Genomic DNA, 15,000 nt, shown 5'->3' on the forward strand with positions numbered 1-15,000 from the left:
AGGTCCCTGTTACAGTATGTGTAACGTCTATTCTCATTCGCCGCCGACACCGCCATCTGGTGGCTGAATCTATACTCGTAGTACGCTACTACAATGTTAACAGTCTTATTTTAAACAGAGAAACAGGAAGTGAAAAGTCCTGCAAATGTTATTTAATTCACCCAAAACATACATTTTGTAACCGGCGATCATATATCGTTTATAGGAATGAGCCGCAAATCAAGCTTGTCTTGATCGAAGATGCAGTCTGGAAGAAGAATCCGAGATATTAGGATTCTAAAAACCCATAAATCAGCAGACTTTTCACTTCCGTTTTTTCTTCTTTTCTCCCATCGCAGTGTTACGAGTGCGTGCAGAACAGAGTTGTGAATGGTAATCAATACAGGCTAAATGAAAAAAGATGTCCAAAGACTTAAAAAAATAAGTTTTTTATTTTTTTATCGATTAAATGTATAGTTTGGTTACCGTAATTTTGCTGCAACGCCTTTTGGACCATTACTGCCTGGATTGCCATAGGATCTGCTGTGCACCTCCATACCCCCTGGAGGATGAACCCTATTGATTTGATGACTATACACTACTACAGTATGACCTTTCCTCTCTCTGCCCTCAGACCAAAATGGCAGCTTTGCACGCACACGATTTCACATCATATTATTCAAATTATGAATGACATAGCTCCACCCTAAGGTCAAAGGTCAAATGGCACTATTTTGTTTCAATATAATATATTACAACACCACTTGATGTTATATTATAACATTAAGTGGTGTTGTTGACTCACAAGTAACATTGGGTGGCTTGCAAAGATGGACATTTTGTTTGCTTGTCTCCCGACTGGGCTATTACAGTCTAGTCTGAAAGGAAGTGGATTTTAAGGTTAGAATAGTAAGGATGAAAGGAACGAAAAGTGTGTGTGTGTGTGTGTGTGTGTGTGTGTGTGTGTGTGTGTGTGTGTGTGTGTGTGTGTGTGTGTGTGTGTGTGTGTGTGTGTGTGTGTGTGTGTGTGTGTGTGTGTGTGTGTGTGTGTGTGTGTGTGTGTGTGTGTGTGTGTGTGTGTGTGTGTGTGTGTGTGTGTGCACGCATGCATGCGAACGCAACCATTGCGAACGCAAACCACACCGCACCGCACATCTTCATTCAGTACATTCCATGAGATGCGCACACACACACACAAACACACAGAGACTCTCTCAGTATGTCTGGTTTTGTGGGTCCCCGACTCCCCGCTCCATGAAAGGAGTAAACATTGCGATCAGTTCGTCTTTGGGAATGTTGGAATGTCTACTTTTCTTTTTCCACTGCATTGGACGACTGCAGGGAAACATGACGCTGTCTGTGGCTTTTCCTCTCTACAGTAAATCACCTCCTCTTTCCTGCATGCTCATCTATCTCTCCATCCTGCATCTCTCCTCTAGCCTTCCTCCATGGAGGGAGTAAATGAGTGGATATTATACGTACATTATGTACAGTATAGGGCATGCATGGGCAGCTGGCGGCCCGGGGGCCACATGCAGCCCCCACCATCACTTTATGCGGCCCGCAGGTTAACCCAATTTTGTTAACCAACATAACTATAACTAAATGCATTTGAAATTAAATTAAAAAAAGGTTACTTTTCAGGATTCCAATTCAAATATAGCAAAACAAATTGCTGATCTACAGTGCGACACGTTTTGAGCTTGTAGATTGGCCACGACATTAATATGCAATGTGGCCATCTGGAGTGAGTGTGGAAATAATGTCCCTCTCCATCGTCCAAGTTTCCCACCCCTGGTATAGTGGAGGATGGATGGACTGAGATATATATATATATATATATATAATGTGTAGTGGATGGATAGATATATGGATGGATGGACAGATAGGTGAGTGGAGGCATGATAAGATAGATATATGGATGGATGGACAGGTAGGTGAGTGGAGGCATGATAAGCCACCTGTCCATAAACGCAGGCCACTGCTGTCGGATTAAAGAGACACGAGGTGGAAATAATGGGCTGAGGTATAAATAGCTGCATTTTGTGTGGGTGTGTGTGTGTGTGTGTGTGTGTGTGTGTGTGTGTGTGTGTGTGTGTGTGTGTGTGTGTGTGTGTGTGTGTGTGTGTGTGTGTGTGTGTGTGGGGGGGGGGGGGGGGGGGGGGGTAGAGAGAGTGAGAGATTGAGAAAAGAATTGAGAGAGTGTGTACATACAGTGTTGTACATACAGTACATGAATACACTGTGCTATTTGTATGGGAAACTTGTGTGTGTGTGTGTGTGTGTGTGTGTGTGTGTGTGTGTGTTACAGCATGCTTAAGCCTCCCTTTCTGTGGCATCTCACACATGTGTTAGCAGTTAGCTTGTAGCTGTTGCTTTTTAACGCTAAGCATTACACTGCAGCAACGATAACAGCAGCAGCTGGTACTGACAACATGTTCTGGCACACACACACACGCAGTCACGCACGCACGCACACACACACACACACACACACACACACACGCAGTCACGCACGCACGCACACACACGCACACACACACACACACACACACACAGTCACAGACACACACACACACACACACACACACACACACACACACACACACATGCCTCGATACATGCACACTCACAAAATATATTTTAATCTAACACAGAAACGAGAGCACAAGCATTCCTATAAAACCAACATGTTCCCTAGGATTCAACCAAGCTGTTGGGGTTTCCTGTTAGTGTGTGTGTGTGTGTGTGTGTGTGTGCGTGCACGCGTGTGTCACAGTTGGGCTAGAGTAGCTCCATATGGCCCCTCTGGGCTTCCATCCATTTAGCCGACACTTCCTGGTCCTTAGTTGGAGCCAATGAGGAAAGTCGTGTGGCACACAGTTGGCCAATGGACTGCCAGAATTTAGGCTCCCTCCCTGCAGCTTTTCGTCAGATGTTCCCTCTCAGGCCAACCTGTAAAATGTATATACATTCTAACTCTAGACAATAATTATAACATCATAAAGGCTTTAAATAACACCAGCAGCATCACAGCGGCGGCGCTGCATGGCAAATTGTAAATGAGCGGCGAGTTTTGTCTCTTTGTCACACAGTGGACAAAACAAAATCTGACCAACAGCACTGAAATTATTCATAATCTGTTTATAGTCTGTTTAAAAGCTTCAGGGTTGACGGATTTTCTCTTGTATTGCCAATAAATTAGATTACACATTGGATGTTAACACCATTTCATTGTACACCGTCCTTTGTCTCTCTTATTGGATTGAGTGTATGTTGGGAATTCTTATTGCTATATTATAGTAGATTATAGATTTTAAATGGAAATGTTTGCACTACTACTCATTGCATCGAGACAGGCCAGACTCAGACCGTGTTGGCCTCTTGGCTGCCTAAAATAGAATAGAATTGACTACATTTTCCATTTGCACTAATTGCAAAAATGCTGACTCTGGGAGCTGAGCCCATATGGAGATGCGATGTCGAGTTGGTTTCAAACGTTGAGGCGCACACCCCTCAATGTATTTCATTCCACAGATTGTAAATTAATAAAGAAGCCAAGTCATGAAACATACTGTGGGGAGATGCATGTTGGGGATGGTTTGGCTGGTGAAAGCAGAGTTGTGTTGAGAATGCTACAGTAGCTCCAACAGAGCTGTCGTCACAGCTCTGTGAGGTTGCACTGTAACCGTAAAACAAGAACATGGTCCGCATGTCAACCTAAGAAATCGCTTCCTGTCATGCGTGTACAATCAGTGTGTTTTATTTTTAATCTCCTCTCACTGTTTTAAGTAATATTCATGATGGTCAACCCAAACATTAATTTCCTTGCAGCCATTATCCACAGTCCACAACTAAGCGCATGCCTAAATCTAGTTTATCCCGTCTTCCTGTTTCCCATGGTTTCCATTTAAGAAATGCCTCTAATACTACAAATATTATCACTCTTCCTCCATTTGGACAAATATTTATGTTCATACATGTACGTCAGCCACCCCCCACCCTCTCTGTCCCAATCCCATACACCCCAAAGCAAATCCCCTCAAGCGTCTCAAACTCTGTCGTACTAAAGTTGTCGGAAGAACCAGGAGAAAGAGGGAATGAGCGAATGAGAGAGAACGCACTGGAATTCAGACTGTGCAGCCGCCCACGTTGGTTCCCTCAGCAACTCTTTTCAGGAGGCGAGCGAGACGCCACTTTGAATGGGTGGTGCGGGAGGTTTTTCCACGGCTTTGAAGCCTGTGATGCCTCTTTGAGCGGGTGGGGGGGATTTAGGATTAGATTCACACGCGAGAGGCAAAAGGCAAGATTTATGGATGTGCATGTTGTTGTGATTGTGCATGCGTGGGATCCATTGCATTAGCACTTCCAGAAATAGTCACAGGGGGGGTGAGTAAGAGTATGTCTACAGATTGCAACTGCACATTTTCAATTAAAAAAAGACTTGCCATTTTCAGCTGCATGTTGGTTACATCCACATTTTTATAGAGAAGAATGCAAGAAGGATCTCTTCTCCGTATAAAATAATGACATTGAAAAGACATAGTCTTATAGACCATCACAATCAATATCCCTGGGTATATTTATAACACTGGTATAGTGTCGCATTGGAGCAATATACAGGACACATATTACAAACTGTTCAAATCGTTGCCAAACTATACATAGCTAATGTTGTGGACCCTTTATTTTATTTAGTAGATATCTTTTCAGATTCTTCTCACATTTTGTGTAGATATAAAACGGATATTCTGCCTGGAAATACCGCTCTATTGTTTTAGTTTACAAATATTCTGATCTGGTCTATTCATGACTGCTATAGGATATCACCACTGATTTTCCCCTTTTTTGTTTAATCGATATTATTGTCAAAATGTGTAATCAAATTAAACAAACGATACTTTACAACAGCTAATAAGACACTTATTGCACATCATTAAAGTGACCATACATAAACTAGCTGAACGCTATACAGCCCATGTCAGAGAACCCGCCGTTTCTTTGTCAGACAGAGTAGCCATTGTACCATTTTTGTGCCCATATATGTGGCGGCTGTGGCTCAGGAGGTAGAGCAGGTCGTCCAATGATCCCTGGGTCGGTGGTTCGAATCCCGGCTCCTCCTGTCCACATGTCGAAGTGTCCTTGGGCAAGACACTGAACCCTACCCCTACATTGCCTCCAATGAGTTGGTCGGTGTGAGCTCGCCACCATTGGTGTGTGAATGTGGGAAGTGAATGAATGAACCATTGTAAAGCGCTTTGAGCACTTGGAGAAAGCACTATAAAAATGCAATTTTTATATATATGGAGATCTCCATTGGTCTATCTACCTGTATGCCCTTATGAGATCTCGTGTCAGTATATTATGCCTATACTGTATATTGCCATTTGACATGCCCCTATATGGGCATATCGGTTGCACTGTACTATCGGTTGCACTTGCACTGTACATGTCTACTATGCAGCATAGTAGACATCTTGGTCAATCGCTGATTCACTAGCACTTCCATTATGGTTGAAATAGTGAATAGTACATACTAGCTAAACTAGCTACAACACGTAAATATATACAAGTATGCATGCATGTGTGTAAACTAGTATACAGTAAATGTATTGACAATGATGGACTGGGAGATCAATAGATTTTGAAATGGGAAACCAGTTGTGTCCTTGAACAAGAGATTTGATTCTCAGAATCAGGTCTACTTTATCACCAACAATGAGCTACACACAAAGTGGGGCAGAGGATAAAAACATCCAGATTGTTTTGCCTGATGAAGACCTAAGGGTCAAAACGTTGTGCCATTAACAATAGTAAGTTCTTTGGAGATATAAAACAGCGTGCGGATGTTTTTATCCACTCCTTGATTCTCGCCCTGATGTCCAACACCTGGCCTAAATACAGGCATAAGATGTGCACACAATCTTCTCTGTGAACTGTTTTAAAGTGTGGGGGCAATTGGAAAGGAGAGGGAAATGAAAGAAAGAGAGATAGAAAGACAAATCGGAAACATTTGGTGATATGGTCATTTGAATTAAAAATGTTTTAAAAGTAGTGAAAACAGCCGATGAATGCATGCGAGGAATGCATGAATGAGGATCATTCCTTTAACAAAATGTCATTTTAAAAGTCAGTGAGCTTGTCCATTGGCTATTTTGTTCTACTATTGTGCGACACCGTCATAATGACAAAGTCAAAATAAGGCTTAAAGCGAAAAGTTGAAATATGGCAATGCAACTGCCCGTGTTGATACATCTCTGATGCTGTATGTACGTACCAGCTCTTTAAGGCTGGTTGCAAAAAGCAAGGTGAAGTTGATGCGTGTTTACTCACAAATGGCCTAGCCTAATGTCGGTTTTTATTATCTCCTCCCGACAACAGAGGACATCATGTTTTCTTCTTTCATTCACGCTCGTGTATAATGTGAGCGCTGTTGAAAAGTTGTGGCCGAGCAGGAAGCTATCTTCTCACCGCTGAGGAATGCATGAGTTGCAGATGGTGATCATTCCTCTCACATGAAGTCTTTTTTAAAAGTTGAACAGAGCATGGAAACATACTGTAGGTGTCCCCGTGATGGATGGCATGCACACACACACACACACACACGCAAGCACGCACGCACGCACGTGTGTGTGTGTGTGTGTGACATAAAGTCAATACCCTTTTTTTCCTTTAATAGTATTTTCTATAAATTACTTCTTGTTGAAGTACAGTGTGTGTTCCCCTTTCATCCTTTCATAAAAGCGTGAGTCACTGCATGGGGCTTCAGACTCTCAGAGGCCCCGTCTAACGGATGAGCTCAGGTTTCACTGGCTTAGTGGTCAGATGTTGCATCACACTCACCGCTGTCCTGTATGACCTCAGCTGCTTGACCTACTCCTATGCTCTGTGTGTGTGTGTGTGTGTGTGTGTGTGTGTGTGTGTGTGTGTGTGTGTGTGACTGTGTGTGTGCACGCAGAACAGTGATGTATGGCTCAAGACCGAGTTATACTTGGTTGCGCATTCGTGCTCGTGCACCAAGAATAGCAGATCTTCAAGCCCACGATGCATTGCGAGCATGTAGATCTGCTATTGTCGGAACACAGGCGTGCAGCCAAGTACAAAGCAGGTGTCACATTCACACCCATTCACACAAGGCAGAGGCAGTTAGGGGGTTCAGTGTTTTGATCAAGGACACTTTGACACGATGATGCCAGTCTGTTGCCAGGTTTAACCATTCGTGTGTGTGTGTGCGTCCTATGTGCATCCGTGCACATGTACTATATGTGCATCCATAACAGACTCGTCTTTTCCCGTTGCAGTCATTGTATTGTATATACAGTGGTTGCTATATGTTAATGCTCTGAATTCCCCACAGAAAACCGCTGAGTGACTCCTATTCCATCCGGCCCAGAGTTTAATCATGCAGATGAATTCTTCTCATACAGTATAGGAGCTCCCATGGGGGCTCATTTACTGCCATGCAGAAACGTGCTATTGTCGTGTATCGGGAAGCTAACCCACCCCGGCTCTATAGCGCACTTCTGTGAGATTCGTCCCTGGTATAGGCACTCTCTGGCCCAGAATGCTTAGCAAACCCTGTTACCTCTGCCACTCTGTAATTACCTCAATGCACCACTGGGACAGTGTGGGAACTGGGACAGCTGTGTGTGTGTGTGTGTGTGGTGGGGACAACCCTCTATCGGATAGAGGGTTGTGGATAGAGTCTATCCACAACTTCTTTGTGTTTGTATGTCAGGGATGCCTCTGCTCTCTCTTTGTAACTCTCACCACACTGGGGGGGGGGGGGGGGGGGGGGGGGGGGGGGGGGGGGGGTGTGTGTGTGTGTGTGTGCGCGCGCGATAATTAGGTTGTGTAATAACAAGGCTGGGTCCATGGAGACTTGGAGAGCCTAGCTGAAGACTTGTAATACGTTAATAGGTCAGAAACACCCCACAGTCCCTTTGTGTGTGTGTGAGTGTGAGGGAAGCCCTTTTCTCTCGTCATTCTCCTTTCTCCAATTCGTCCATCTCCTTTTTTTTTTTTTTAAGTAAATTTTATTCAAAGAGTATGACAAGTAAATTTTCACAGACAGAGAATATGACTCTTCGTTTTTTTACATTTTCTCCCACAACTCCTTTCCCAGTCGTCCCCACCCACCCACCATCTTTCCCCACGAGGCCAGACATACAAACAACATATAAACACAGGTATAAAACCAGTAGGTTGGGTACAAAACAATACACACTACATACAGTATATACACAGGTATAAAACCAATAGGTAATTCGTCCATCTCTGTCTTTCAGTTTCGTGATCTGTCCATCTTTCATTTTTGATTAAATTCGCTTCCCCTCTTTAAACGTTCTCATCAACGAAGCAGCTGAAACGGACACGTTGTGAGTCTAGATTGGCTATTTTCAGCGAGCGGCACGGTGGAATGACGGAGCGTAAGTATAAGGCAGCGGTTCATGTCAAGGACCCCCAAATTTACACTAATTATCCCGCGGACCCCCATTTGAAAAGATATGCCGGGGACCCCCATAAGATAAAATGGACCCGTCAGGGTCCATTTGGTTCCATTTGTACCCTCTCTGAGTTACAGACCCATGAGGGTCCATTCGGTTCCAACTATCATTTAGCTGGGTCCCCCCTGGAACAAGGACCCCTGGGGGTCCCCGGACCCCACTTTGGGAACCACTAGTCTAAGGGGTCTCATCCTCTGCCGGTTGGCATTGGTCAGGATAATCCCAGCCCTGTCGTGCTAGCTGCCCCGGCTACAGCTAAGCTCTGCGCTTTTATGGGAATTACTCGGCTTGCTGCTTATGCTCCCTGTTAATCACAGTGCACAGCGCATAATTCATCCACCTTTATAAGCATTATAAACACATTACAATCACGTCTAAGCATATTTATTTCTATTAAGGCTTTAGTGAATTATGGTCATGAACAGGGTTCTGACCCTAAACACATGCACGCACGCACGCATGCACACGCACGCACGCACGCACGCACGCAGCCTGCAAGCACAGCCTGTTTGACATTCAAGCAGCTTCATTGAAACTGGTTGTTTGTGTAATTGTATTACAATACTTGTGAGGGCCAAAGAAAAGGGTCCCCAGACTCCCCACAAGTATTGTTGCTCACCAATGTTGTGCACTGGAACATAGATTTGCAAGGTGTTGCTCTCTGACACATTGTCAGCTTGTAGATCTGCTATTTTTCACTACTTTCGATGCCGCCCCAAAGTTCTGATGTCCTCACAAGTATAGTACGAACGTGTGTGTGTGTGTGTGTGTGTGTGTGTGTGTGTGTGTGTGTGTGTGTGTGTCGGAAGGTGTGTTTCCTCCTGGAGGGAGGTGTGTGGGTTTCACCTGGCAGATGAAGGCATGGGAAGAAGAGGTGTTTTTCTCCCAGGGCATTCCATGGGAAGATGAATGACAAGTCTCTGACATCACTACCGTGGGAGTGTGTGTGCAGGTGCTCTTGCAGATCCAAACATGCTCAAACTGTGTGTGTGTGTGTGTGTGTGTGTGTGAGTGTGTCTGTCAGCAGAGCAGGTGGAGTGGAGGTGTATGTGTGAGAGAGCATATATGAGAGCAAATGCATGCGAGTGGGCAAGTGCAACAGTTATTTGAGTGTGCCAAGAGGTGTGTGTGTGTGTGTGTGTGTGTGTGTGTGTGTGTGTGTGTGTGTGTGTGTGTGTGTGTGTGTGTGTGTGTGTGTGTGTGTGTGTGTGTGTGTGTGTGTGTGTGTGTGTGTGTGTGTGTGTGTGACTGTGTGTATGGTGCGTGCGTGCAAGCACGCGCGCAGTGTGCCATAGACCTTAATGTGCCAAGAGACAGACAGGTGTGTGAGTGTGTGTCATCGGTTTGGTGCACATGGAAGGAGATGATGTGTGTGTGTGTCATGGGTTCGGTGCACGTGGAAGGAGATGGTGTGTGTGTGTGTGTGTGTGCGTGTGTGTGTGTATAGATTAACAGTACTGTTCATACTGATGATTGACTGTTAGCGGTGAGTCAGCCCTCACCAGAACCAGATTAATGTGGATCTGACAAAACTTGACTTACTGTGAGTGTGTGTGTGTGCAAATGTTTATGTGCATGTGTGTGACGTTTGTTTGTGTGTGTGTGTGCGCGCGCACTGTGCATCGCTCTCCTGGTCTGTGTAATTTATGAGTGTTAACTGATAAATAGTGATTGATGATGGCCAGTGCAATGCATCACTGAATAACATGATGTGACGTGACGACACCATTCACATGAAGGACGTTTGCAGTAGTCTATACTGGTGGTGCACACATTTTAGCTCATTTGAAGATAAACCATATAGCCTAAATGTTGGATGTTAAATAGAGAGAGAGAGAATTACAACTGAACTCTCTCTCTAATCTAACTCTCTCTCTCTCTAAACATGTGTATGCCGGGTCATACACTCATCATCAGCATCAGCTCTGCAACGACACCCTCCGCACTGCCCTCTACTGCTGCCTTACAGTGATACCTAGTGGATGCATTAGGAACTGCACACACCCTTCAATTTCTGACAGGGAAACACAGAAGAAATTTGACTCAACCTTTTGCATTATTAATAATATTATAATAATAATAATATTAAGAATAATAATAGTGAGATTTATATAGTGCTTTTATAAGTACCTAAAGTCTCTTTACATGAAAGAAAAGGAAGGAATCAACTTTATTAAGAAAATACTTTCAGAAATCGGAATTGCTGGTCAAGCCTTTCGTGTTGTCGCAAAGGGAGTTTGCTATGGGCGCGCATACCACATAATATAGGCTCCAATGCAGCCTGACAGCAAGCCGTGGGTTCGATTCCCGAGCGCGAGGACCTCTGCTGCGTGTCAATCCCTGTCTCTCCCTCTCCCTGTTTCGGGTCATTCTCAACTGTACTAGCCAATAAAGGCAGAAAAGTCCCAAAACATGTATTAAAAACAGAGTTTGCTTTAGTCAAGGGCAAATATCCACACCATGTGTTTTTAACAGTTAAGCCATTAAAACCGGAAAAGCATCATGTGCCATTGTCATTTTAGGTATTTGCGTTGGTTGTTCAATGAATGCGCACAGTGTCACCGCACTGCAAGCTTGTAGAGAGACATTTTGTCTCTCTACAAGTGTAGAGAGACACTACTGAGAACTACTGATCTAGAAGGCATTTATTTGTAGAACCTGTCTTGGGTCTTTAGGACTGGGACCAGATTCTACAAAATGTCTTCTAGATTATGGCAGTTTTCTGAAAGACCTTATGTTTCTATGGCAGTGGTTCTCAAACTATTTCATGTCAAGGACCCCACAAATTATATGTAATTGGCCGTCGACCTCCATCTGAAAATATGTTGTTCCAGGGACCCCCCCAGTTGCAAAGATTTGAATTAAGAATGTTTTCTCTGAAAGAATATATTCAAAGATTTGCACCACATTTTCATGGTTTTTCAAAAATAGCAGATCTACAAGCATGTAGATCTGCTATTTTTCAATAGCTAAAGTCACAAGTATAAAATAATGCTTAAAACACCAAAAGGGGTCCCTGTCCTGAATGGGTTAAAATGTGACTGGAGCTGTTGTGTTTAGACGTTACGTAAGAGCACCACACAGCTCATGTGCAGCGGAGCAGTAATTATATAATGACATGTCTTTATACAGTCTAATAACCACCATTACTCTGCTGCATCCCTCCATGGCTTTAGTCTGTCGGTCAGGCACACACACACACACACACACACACACACACACACACACACACACACACACACACACACACACTCTCTCTCTCTCTCTCACAAGGCATACTTTTGTGCAGCACGCTTGTGATGATGAAGTAGGTCATTAATTTGCGAAACGTTAAAATGTGGAGATATGAGTTTTCTGCCCGACAGCTGCGTTTTACAATCTTAACCATTTTATATTAAGCTCTATGTAGGCCTACTGGGGCACAGTAGCGCAGTCTGTATAGCGCTGTAGCCTGGGGGGACGCTGGGGGGCGTGTACTCTCCTCCGCGTCATCAGTGCACGTACCCTGGGTGGGATTGGTAAAAGGGCCTTTCTGTGTGGAGTTTGCATGTTCCCCCTGGCCAGCCGTGGCGCCTGATGGAGTAGAAAGGAACTACTTGGAATAACGTGTTCCTGTCAGGTGAAAAGAAGTGGCTTGGACTTCTCATGCATAGAAGTAAGCATGAGGTCAGTCCGTTGCTCTCCCCAGGTTGGCAGAGGGAGTGTAGCGCCCAGGATTACATTAGATAATTGCCACTGGGTGAAAAAGAAATGGATTGCAAAAATCGTGGGATAAAAAAGCACAAAAAAGCATAACAAAATTAAATTAAAAATACTTTGTACTGGACTATTTCTGCTCATGTAGGGCGCCAGGGTTAATATGGTTAGGCATTAGTTATACTTAGTCGTACACCAGTGTTGCTCGCCGAAAATTATGAGCTTATAGATCTGCTGCTTTCTGCTGCGTATGTTGCTATCACTGCTCGTCGGCTCTTCTGAAATTCCTCTACGGTTGCTGCGTTCTATTTTCAATAGACTGCCAGTGCTGTGCCAAGACATTCAAATCCTTCAATTTGAATGTGTGGTTTTGTGGAAGACGTTATGGTTGATTCATTACAGTGCAAGGGAATTGTAATCAAATTTTCCTCTCCTCTTTTCTGCTCATCCTCCTTTCTCGTCGTCCTCCCATATCTCTCTTCTTGATTTACTGTTCCTCACTTCCTCCTATGATCCCTTCCTCCTTTCTTCTCCTTTTCTGTTCCACGTCACTTGCTTTGCCTAATACCCCTCTCCTCTCATCCTCTCCTCCAGGCAGCTTCAGGACCTGCAGAGGCAGAAGGAGCAGGACCGCGACCGCGAGCGCGACAGGGAGCGCCTGGAGCTAGAGATGCAGGATCGCGAGCGGCAGGAACGCGAGCGGCAGGAGCGGGAGCGTCAACAGGAACATGAGCGGCAGGAGAGGGAGGCGCAGGCGGAGAGGGAGCGTGCAGAGCGCGCTGAGCGTGAACGCCAGGAGCAGCAGGAGCGCGCCGAGCGAGATCTGATGGAGAGGGAGAAGGCGGAGCGAGAACGCATGGAGAGAGAGCGGGAGCAGCAGGAGCAGTTGGACAGAGAGCAGCAGGACTGGGAGCGAGGGAGACGCATCTCCAACGCCGGTGAGTGACACACCTGGGTCTCCTACTTAACACACACTCACACATATGACACACATAAATGCACATCCATGCACACATGATGGCTCAAACTCTCATACAGTACGTGCTTTCACATACTTACGCTGTAAGACGAATAGTGAAAATAGCTGATCTACATCACAAAGTGCCAATTTGTGACTCGTGAGCCTGTAGGTTATTTTAGCTATTTAATTTATAATAAAATAGGGTTACCAGGTCAAAAGTGGTTAACACACCTGAGCATGTCAGATGGAGGGATGCTATAAACCTATACTGTTGTAAGTATTACGGTAGGATACATTTTACGTTCACATTTACAGTAAGTTGCCCACAATGTTATCGTATGTGGCTTCCAGGGCAAAAGGACAGCCCTTAATTTTTTTTAAGTAATAATAAAATGCTGTGTGCGTCTCTCCATATCAGAGAGCTAACTTCAGCTAGTCTTCATTTAACTAGCCTCGTTAGTGCTGAACCCCGTCTTCTTGAGTGGCTCCATCTGCCCACGGGCTGGACAGACACAAGGAACAGATTGTTGGGGCATGCAAGAAGAGAGCGTGAGTGTGTGTGTGTGTGTGTGTGTGTGTGTGTGTGTGTGTGTGTGTGTGTGTGTGTGTGTGTGTGTGTGTGTGTGTGTGTGTGTGTGTGTGTGTGTGTGTGTGTGTGTGTGTGTGTGTGTGTGTGTGTGTGTGTGTGTGTGTGTGTGACAACACACACACACGCACGCACAATCACTCAAACAGACATGCACACTTGACTTCATTAAGTGAAGCCCTGATGAAGGTTTTAATAATGAGGCGATCAGAAGTGGCAGGATTACACAGCGTATGATATCTTACAATGATCAAACAGTTTAGTGTAGAGGACAATATATCACACCGGAAATGTGCCCTAAAATCTTCCCTTAATGAACTTTTCCTCAAACCCATTTGGCAGTTTCTTAGGCTTATTTCCAAAACTATGTACCTAAAATCCAATCCAATCTTATAAAATTAAAGTATGTTTTTTTTTAAAGGCAGCGATTTCTGATGCAATGTACAGTAACGACTTACTAATGACTTTTACATCCCAGTCTGACTCCAAAATCATGCCACATCATGGCCCCAGAAATAATTTAATAAGTCAAGTTTGTCAGTTTGGAAAGAAATAAAAAATAAACAGCCAGTGTGTTCAAAACAGGGAACAGGATTAAGGGTTGTATATCCATTTGTAACCCTGATAATGTACAGGTCCATTTGGTTATTATGTATACAGTTCCAGGCAACGCTGAGGGTGTTGCTGTCAGTGTAGCGCTGGGAAGCAGCTGTGTCACAGGTGTCGGTGCTCTCTGATTTTAATTGGGCCCGTTGTGGGCCCGGGTCGGTCAGAAACTAAACTGGCACCAATTCAGGACTGGGTCAGTAGGGGAGCCGGCGCTGCGTTGCATGCTTACGAGCAGTACGTTGGCATGCGTCTATACACGTATAGCACGTCATGCACAGCTCCTTCTGTGCATGAAGGGCAGGCAGGGACTAAAAATACATCATGGGAGAAGCGCTAGAGAGCCCCCTAGGTGTGTGTGTGTGTGTGTGTGTGTGTGTGTGTGTGTGTGTGTGTGCGCACACGCATGCATGGGTATTTTTGTGGCCATGGCCTCAGGACAGGGGGGGAGAGGCCTCCACATGTCAAACACAATAAGACTTAATTAGATAAGGTTCACCCAAATACGCGCGCGCACACACACACACACACACACACACACACACACACACACACACACACACACACACACACACACACATGCATGTAATGCACGTTAACATGTGTCTGTTTTGGGTTTGCTGTGACAACTAAGGTTGTAATACAATGATTAACGCTTACTAGTT

The 15,000-nt window shown here is 44.6% G+C and overlaps 1 protein-coding gene across 4 annotated transcripts in view; it reads left to right on the forward strand.

The window, feature by feature from the left end:
- The window catches only part of enah (ENAH actin regulator), a 132,031-nt gene that overhangs the window by 92,552 nt on the left and 24,479 nt on the right, over positions 1-15,000 (forward strand). For all 4 annotated transcript variants that reach the window (XM_080790794.1, XM_080790793.1, XM_080790796.1 and 1 more), the window contains one exon: positions 12,777-13,120. In XM_080790794.1, the coding sequence (XP_080646920.1) occupies positions 12,777-13,120 (344 nt within the window). The remainder of the gene's footprint in view (positions 1-12,776; positions 13,121-15,000) is intronic.

The sequence above is a fragment of the Protomyctophum bolini genome (genome assembly GCF_963924005.1).
Source record: "Protomyctophum bolini genome assembly, chromosome: 19".
In the NCBI taxonomy this organism is placed as follows: domain Eukaryota; kingdom Metazoa; phylum Chordata; class Actinopteri; order Myctophiformes; family Myctophidae; genus Protomyctophum; species Protomyctophum bolini.